The sequence below is a fragment of the Berghia stephanieae genome, unplaced genomic scaffold (assembly GCF_034508935.2).
Source record: "Berghia stephanieae isolate SIO BIC M18660-M18661 unplaced genomic scaffold, UCSD_Bste_1.3 scaffold318, whole genome shotgun sequence".
NCBI lineage: Eukaryota > Metazoa > Mollusca > Gastropoda > Nudibranchia > Aeolidiidae > Berghia > Berghia stephanieae.
The window spans coordinates 1-8,588 of NW_027624378.1; the positions used below are offsets into that span (position 1 = coordinate 1).

Sequence of the window (8,588 nt, forward strand, 5' to 3'; positions counted from 1 at the left end):
CTTTCCACAAATCAGTGATGTTTAAAATTTCATGGAATTTTTATCAATTTGTAAAGCAAAGCCTGTTTTGACTCATCCTGGGGACAAATAGATAAAAATAGAAAAACAGACAAAACGGATTAACAAATGAGTAGTAAAAAAAGGGGGGAAAAAGAAAATGAAACCCGCGACGGATACAAAAATTTGGGCAACAACAATGATATCGAAATAAAAAAAAAGAAGAAGAAAGAGAAGAACAAAAATTTTTAAACAAAACAAAATCAGAAGAATTAACAAAAAAGTTTTCCCCAAATCAAATTAATTGGTTATTAAAAGCCCAACAAAAACGGACAGCAAAAAATAAAAAAAAGCAAATTTAAACCTTCAAAAAAAAAAAAAAAGCATAAAAAAAAAAATCTAAAAAACCCCAAAATTTTTAAAAAAAAACCCGCAACAAATTACATAGAGAAAATAAAACCCCAAAACCCCCCCCCCCCCCCCAAAAAACTAAAAAAAACAAAACAAAAAAACAAAAAAAAAACAAACAAACACTAAAAAACAAAGAAAAATAAAAACCAACAAAAAAAAACAAAAAAAAAAAACCCCCCCCCAAAAAAAATAAAAGAAAAAATGAAAAAAAAAATTTAAAAAAAAAAAAAAAACAGGAAGGGGTTTTTGCGACTTCCCCCCGATCTGAGTGACCGGGCTTTTCCCCCGTCCCCCGCAAAACCTGTCTCTGAGGGAAGGTTCGAACATTCTTCAAAAGGGGTTTTATGGGGCCACGCGGGGTTTTTGCCCCCAGGGGCCCCTCAAAGGGGCCCCCCGGGGCCCCTGTTCTTTTGGGGATAGAAATAAAACCCATCCTTTTTTTTATTATATTTGGTATTGGGTCGTCAAAATGTTTTTAAAAAAAAATATTGAATCGTGGGGGTACAAATACGGACGGATAAGGGCCCCCACATTTAGCAATGGAGCGAATTGTTTTTTAATATTTACCCCAATTTGGAGTCAGTCTACCGATGTTTCGGCTTAACCCCCATGTCATGTTCCCTATTTTTGGTTTGTTGTTTTGTTGTTTGTAGTTTTTTTTTCCCCCCTTTTTTTCCCCTCTTCTTTTGCACTATGGCACTAGAGATTAGCGCGGGGGGCGGCCCATATTTGGGTAGGGGGGTTTTCCCCTTTTTGACTGATTTTGGGTAAAAACCCAAAAAAAGTATAACCCACTGAACAAGAATTGTTTGTTTTTCCTTCTTTTTATTTAACCTGTTTTTTTTATTTTAAACCCCCCCCTTTTTTCGTCGAAAAAATTGCCCCTGGTAATTGAAGAATATTTATTAAAAAAAAGTCAAAAAACATTGTTTTTTTCTTTCTTTTTTTCCCAACGTGAATGAAAATTTTTATGCGAAAACCCCTCAAATAAAAATTGTATTCAGGTTGTTCTTTGCGAAAATAAATATAAAATATATATTTTTTTTATCATAAAAATATATTTATACCAACTTTTTTAGGTTATTTTTTTAGGGTTTTAATGCGGAAATAATTTTTTTTCTCGGGGGGGCAAAATTTAAAATTAAAAATTCTAAAAATAATATCTTCTTTAAATTTTTTGGGGACGGAAGCTTTAAATTTGGCATTGATTAAAAACAATAACAAAAACAACAAAAACTACAAAACAACAACAACACGTTTGGGGTTTTTTTCAATTTCTGACTTTTTAATCCTTCATTCAATTTCACTCATTCATTATTTGTGTGAAGAAAGTCGTCAAATTTTTTGATATAAAAAAAAACCGCCCTCGCCCTAGATCCCCTACGGGCTTTGGGGCATGAGCAAACCCCGGGGGGGTAATTTCAGCCCCCCCCTTTGGGGAAATAGGTTTTTGAAAAATAATTTATTTTTGGGGAAAAAAATAAAGGGAATCTTATTATTGGGCCCTTTTCCCCCAAAAAACTTGTGTGGTGTTATTTAAAAGATAGTATTTAAAAATTTAAAAACACAAATTTCGGTTAAAAATTCGAAACCATGTGGCAAAAATGAATTACGGTGATTTTGGGTTTTCTTTTTTTTTTTAGATATTTAAGGGGGGGCCCCCCCTTTAGAACTTAAATATTCGAAGGGGGGGGATCGCCATCCCCTTTTTTTAAATTTTCAATTTTACTTAGAAAAAATCTTTAAACATTGGAAATTGGTTTTGGGATAACTCACGAGGGGGGAAAAAAGAGGAACGGGAGGGGGGGAAAGAGATCGACGAAAAGGGGGGGGGGGTAAAAGGGAAAAAAAAAAGGGAAATCTGGAGGAGAGGGGCCCAAAAATGGTGGTGAAAATAGAAACGTGGTGAAAAAAGGGGGATGAAGGGGGGGAAAGGAAAGGAGAAAAAAGAAAAAAAGGGAACATTGATATAGGAACATCAAAATTTTTAAAAATTGAGTTTTTTTATAGGAAATACCCAAAAAAACTGCCAAGGCGCTTTAAAAAAGGGGGGTCCCTGCCCAAAACAGCAACTTTAACTTTAGGTGTAAGGCGATATTAAAAATTTTTTTCGGACAGGAACACGCGTTAAGGGGCCAGGTATTTTTTAAACCCATGAGTACGGGAGAGAATGTGAGTAAACCCCCTTTTCCAAGGATCGACTATGCCCGGCGGGGGCAAAAACCCCGGGGACCCCCGATCCGAAAGCGATTGTATGCACCCACTAGACCACATAGCCGCACAAAACGATGATAGAAATGGTGGTGAAAAAGGGGGATGAAATGTGGCAAAGGGGGGGGAAAAAAGAGGAAAATAGAAGGAAAAAAAAAGAAAGTTGATATGCAAACAAAAATTTTCACCTGTTAATCGTTGGGTTTTGTAGTTTGTTAACAATCACCCCCGGACAATTTTTAGGTTTGATCGCAGTAAATTGGCGGGGGCGGGGGAAAAATTGGGGGGTGGGGGAAAGAGACCGGGGAGCCCGGGGAAAAAAAAAAAGGAATTTGCGAGTTCGACGCTCGCTAAAAGGGAGAGGGGACCGCCCCTTTTTTTTTTAAAACCCAATTTTTGGGGGAACCCATCGAAAATTAAAAACAGTTTTTTTTTTGGGGGAAATCAGATGCCAAAGGGGGGGGTTTTTAAAAGATAAAGGACAAAAAATTTGGAACTATATTTTTTTTTTTTTTTGTCAAAATTTTTAATTAAAATTATTTCAAAAGTATAAAATAAATTTAAAAAAAAAAATAAAAAAAACCCCAAAAATTTGACTAAATGATGTGTTTTAAATAAAAAAAAAGACACGTGGGGGGGGGGCCCCCGTTGAAAATTAAAGCCTAAAATCATAAAATTTAAAATTTAAAATTAGCCCCAATGGTAAAAAATTGGGGTTTAAATTTTTTTTTGTTATGGCGGAAAAAATAAAATTTGTTCATTGCAAAAATTCAATTAGCGAGTTTCTTTCCTTAATTCAAAATTTTAAATATTTTAGGCCCGATTCTTTCCCCCCATAATACTGTTTTCAAATGGTGGGGGGGCAAATTTTTTTCAAAGCATCAAGGTTTTTAAAAACCCTTCTCCCTCCCTTTTAAAACTTTTTCCCCAAAATTAGACCGGTTTTTTTACATTTCGATTCATAAAAAATTTTTTTTCCGCAATTTAAGTTGGGGGAAAATTTCCCAAAAGATACACGAGATACCTTTAATTTTTTGGGAAAAAAAAAGTCTCTTAAATCCCCCCCCTTTCCAAAAAATTTTTTTAGAATTTCCCCCGAAAAAATTTTTTTTCCCTTTAAAAAAAGAATCGACTTTTCTTACTCAAAAAAAAAAATGAGCTCCCCCCCAAAACAGTTGTTTAATTTTAATACTGTATCAAAGCATTTCGTTACATTTTGGGGGACAAAGAAATCAGAAGGAAAAAGTCGGGGTTTTTTTGAACGAAAGTTTTCGATTTTCATTTGGGGGGGGAAGGGGGAAAAGTTTTTAACCCCCCTTTTAAAGTCAATGGATTTTCCCTTTAATTTCCCCCATAACTTTAAAATTTTCATAAAAATTTTCCGTACCGAAATTAAAAAAAAAAAAAAAAAAAAAAAAAAAAAAGACTTTTTTTAAAAAAATTAAAAAACCCCAAAAAAAAGGGCCTTCGATAGATCCGATCGATTAAAAAATTTCGGTCTCTTATAAATTTAAAAAAAACCATTTTTCCCCCCCTGGGGGTTTTTTTATTTGAAAAGGGGAGGGGGGTTTTTATCGATCATATTTGAAGGGGGGGGTTATTGGCCAAAATTTTTTTAAAAAAAAGGGCCCCTTTTTTTTAGAGTACGCAAATAAAAAACCGCAGTTTTCACCCCCAAAAAAGGGATAGATAAAAAGAAATTTTAAGTAGTCAGCCTTTGTTCCCAGATCTAGATAGAGTAAAGATTTATAGAAATATAAAAAAAAGAGAGAGAGAGAGAGAGAGGAGAGAGAGAGAGAGAAGGGGAAAAAAAAAGATAGATAAATGTGATAGTAGAAAAAAGATATAAGATAGAGTGGGGAGAAAAAGAGAGAGAGTGTTGTGTGTGGGGGTTTTTTGTGTGTTGTGCGAGAAAAAGAGAGAGAAGAGAAAAGAAGAAAAAAAAAGATAGATACATATGTAGAAAATAGATAGTAGATAGATAATAGATAAGGAGAGAATAGAGAGAGAGTGTGTGGTGTTTTTGTTGCGAGAGAGAAAAAGAGAGGGAAAAGAGGGGGAAAATGGGGGAAAAAAGAGAGGGGACAAAATTTCCCCCAGATAGATAGAAGATCGATAGATAGATCAATGATAGATAGAATAGGTAGACAAAAGATAGATATAGAGGTGATAGAGATAGATAGATAATATAAAAATAGATAATAATAACAGATAGATAGATAAGATATATAGGAAGAAAGATAGATATAGAGTGAAAAGAAAGATAGTATAGATAGATAGATAGATAGATAAGATAGATAATAGGGTAAAAGATAGATATAGAGTGAAGAGATAGATAGATAGATAATAAGATAGATAGATAGGTAAAAGATAGATATAGAGTGAAAGAATAGATATATAGATAGATATATAGATAAGACAGAATATAGGTTAGTTAGAGAATAGATAAGAGTGATATATAATATATATATATATATATAGAGAGAGAGAGAGAGAAGAGAGAGAGAGATAGGGAGAAAGCTAGATATAGAGGTGATAGAGATAGATATAGATAGAGAAGATAGATAGCAAGGAACTGAATAATTAATGTTCATCGTCCCCCCAAACTGGATTACGCCTTGACGTGAGGTCTCAACCAAGTCCGTAATGAACTGACGAAAACAAATCTACAAAGTTGCGTGAAACTAAATGAAGTTGTCGTCAAAACGGACGGGACTGACACACACCAACGTTACAAAATATACAAATAAATGAAATAAATAATATGAAGAAAAGAAATAACTATTAATTAAATAGATTGGGGTCCGGATAGATAACCCAGTAAGTTGATAGAGCACTTGCTTCACACGCAAGGGCCGAGGTCGATTCCAAGTGAAGTGAAATTTTATTACTTCTGATTCCACGCCCCCCCCCCACCCCGACTTCCCTTCCTGTCCACACAGTAGTGATTGGTTTAGCTGGAGCCGGCGAAAAATACTGTTGCAATGAACTTGGCCGTCCATCGAAAGGTAGCAAGCATATGCTATTGAGATCGTTTCACGCTATAACCCGGAATATATGTCCATCTCCATGCCTATTGAGAGAGGGAAGACAGCAAAACAACAGAGAGAGAGAGAGAGAGAGAGAGAGAGAAAGAGAGAGAGAAAGAGAGAGAGAAAGAGAGAGAGAGACAGAAAGTGAGAGAGAGAGAGAGAGAAAGAGAGGAAAAGAGAGAAAGAGAGAGCATGAGCGATAGAGAGAGAGAAAGAGAAGAGAGAAAAGTGAGAGAAAAGACAGAGAGAGAGAGAGAGAGAGATAGAGAGGGGACTAAATAGATACGATGGACCAATAAAGTAGCAAAGATTGAATATTTTCACTAAAAGTCTCAATCAGCGATTTTATAAGCAGTCTCAAGCCTCAAAAGCAATAGAATAACATGTCCTGACAAGCATCAGACGCCCTGTAAGCCGTTTATTCCACTTTTTTTCGGCAGTTTACAACGCTGTTACCGGCCATGTACTCACTCAGGTAAGAGAGAAGGAGAGTGAACTGAGTAAAATGTCTTTTTCCAAGGACTCGTCTTTGCGTCGGCCAAGAGAGGGGCTCGAAACATACCTACGGGTGCCGGAGGCGATTTTTATACCGCGATATCACAAAGTCGTCTAACCCTTGGGGCTTTTAAAAATAATTTATCAGTGGTGGAATCGAAAACCGAACTCACCATAGTATCGATATCACTTAATTTCCGTATTACGATCACATACAAGGCCTAAATATCAATTTTGATAATACTATTCACTCATATATCGATATCATAATAATTTGAATATTATAATTTGTCCAATGCTGAATATCAATAGGCATAATATATTTCACTCATCCATCGATATCAATATACATTTCATTACTACAGTTCATAAGTCAAGGCCAAATATCAATTGCAATATATATTTTTAAAATCGATTACGTCTTAATCATCTACAGTCCCAATTCTTCCCATCACTTTTTTCTTTCCCCTTTTTGATATTTGCATGTCTCTCTATGAATAGGAATAATAACAAAGAGTACTCGTCAGGGCTAAGACCACTAAGTTGTGCTACTAATCTGATCACTGTCACTTCGCTGCGGTCAGTAGGGCACTACAGCTAAGGCATTCATTGTTTTGGGGAAAGCCAAATTATAATGGGGTCCAAAAACCTCAGTTTATAGAGCTCTCCATCTCACTTCACACGCAAAGGAGCTGAGCTTCAATCCTGGTAAAGTCAATATTTTCTTGCTGACCCTCACCCCTGTCCATCCAGCAGTGATTGAAGTTGGGCTGCTGGGGAACGTACTTAAATAGACTAGCGTCATATCCAATGGGAAACATGCAACTGTGCCTGAATTTTTTGTTTCACACTATGACATAACCGGATACACTCCACTCCGAGACTAAAGCCCAGCGGGTCTGAGGGACTGAGAAAGATCAAATCCTACCAGTAGGGAAAAAGGCACAGCCGCGTCCGATATATTTACGATCCGATAGAGAAAGAGAGTAAGAAATGCAGCTGCCCAGTTTCACACTATTGAAGACAAGTTAATTAAATGGTTGCGGCGATATTCTCTACGCAAAAAACTCTTTAACTGAGGAGGCGAGAAATGTCGGGCTAGTTCGTGTCATTGTGGGGAAATTTCATCACCCAATGGAGCGATCTAATATTCAGTTTTCGTCCAACAGGTCATCAATCACATGATTGTTTCTGTCCAACGATTGGATATTTCTTAACACGCTGCTTTTGTTTACAAATGTTATAAACATACCCATTCTGTCAAGCTGAATCAAATGAACCAATCGTGATGATAGATATTTTAAAAAGCTGTGAACACTTTTCACTCAGTGGGTCACTTTGAGCACATTTTGCATTGTGACCAATGACCTCGAGCACATGGAAAGGTAATATAGATCATGCCATTTACCATCTATTATTATATCGCAATCTATATACAGGTCATTGTTCTAGTTGTTAGTAACAAATCCCTCTGACGGGCCCCGGCGGAAACGTGACTTGGATATGAAATTTAATTTGATCCCAAAGGACGTTAATAAAATTATGTTTAGCTAACTCATTGGCTCCCAAACAAGTACGTCATTTCCATGTACTACGTGACCTTGAAGTGCCATCTGACTGGTTTTTATAAGCTCTACCATTATGACAAAATTCAAATCCAAATACAATTTTTATTCTTGGTCCGGACTAACATCTGTCATCTAAAGACGATGGAAAGAAGAGTAGTGTCCAGAAGTAGGTTCAGTACTTAGACTTTTGTGTTTTCGTACAGTCCCCCCACCCATATAAGTCGTGGGTCTTTTAGCGAAACCCGGCAAACCCGACAATATCCGGGAAAAAAACAAATAAAAGAATATGGGAAGTAGACTGAGGGGAGTGAACCTGAGACTCAGGGCAGTGTACACCAGTCGGGAGGGACCTGGCTTTCCTATGGTTATTGAGGTTTCGGCGGGTTTCGTAAAAAAGAACACCGCGATATCACCTGGTGCTGACGTACTCGAGCTGAGAAATTTTCTCAGCTCGAGACGACAGCAATCAGGTGATATCGCGGTGGTGGTCTTTTTTACGAAACCCGCCGAAACCCTCACAATAACATAGGCTCAGTTCCCTCCCGACTGGTGTAACACTTCCCTGAGTCTCAGTTCACTCCCCCACAGTCTACTTCCCCCCCATATGCCGATATTGTCGGGTTTCGCCAGGGTTCGTAAAAAAGAACACAGTTGAATTAATATGGCGGTACGAATACACAAAAGTCTAAAGTAACTGAACCTACTTCCGACACTACTCTTCCTTCCATCCGTCTTTAGATGACCAAGACTGTAACTCACGGAACCCAGCATAAAAATTGTATTTGGAGTTTGAATTTTGGTCCATAATTGGGTAGTGCTTATAAAGAACCAAGGGGGGGTTTTCCCCCCCCCCCCAAAGATGGCATTCAAGGTC

The 8,588-nt window shown here is 36.9% G+C and overlaps 1 protein-coding gene across 1 annotated transcript; it reads left to right on the forward strand.

The window, feature by feature from the left end:
- Positions 1-315: 315 nt before the first annotated feature.
- Positions 316-828, forward strand: LOC144961588 (uncharacterized; the record flags this gene model as incomplete). The annotated part of the gene is made up of 2 exons (XM_078894725.1): positions 316-387; positions 649-828. Coding segments are annotated over 2 exons (252 nt in total), but the record flags the coding sequence as incomplete, so codon positions are not given.
- Positions 829-8,588: the final 7,760 nt, after the last annotated feature.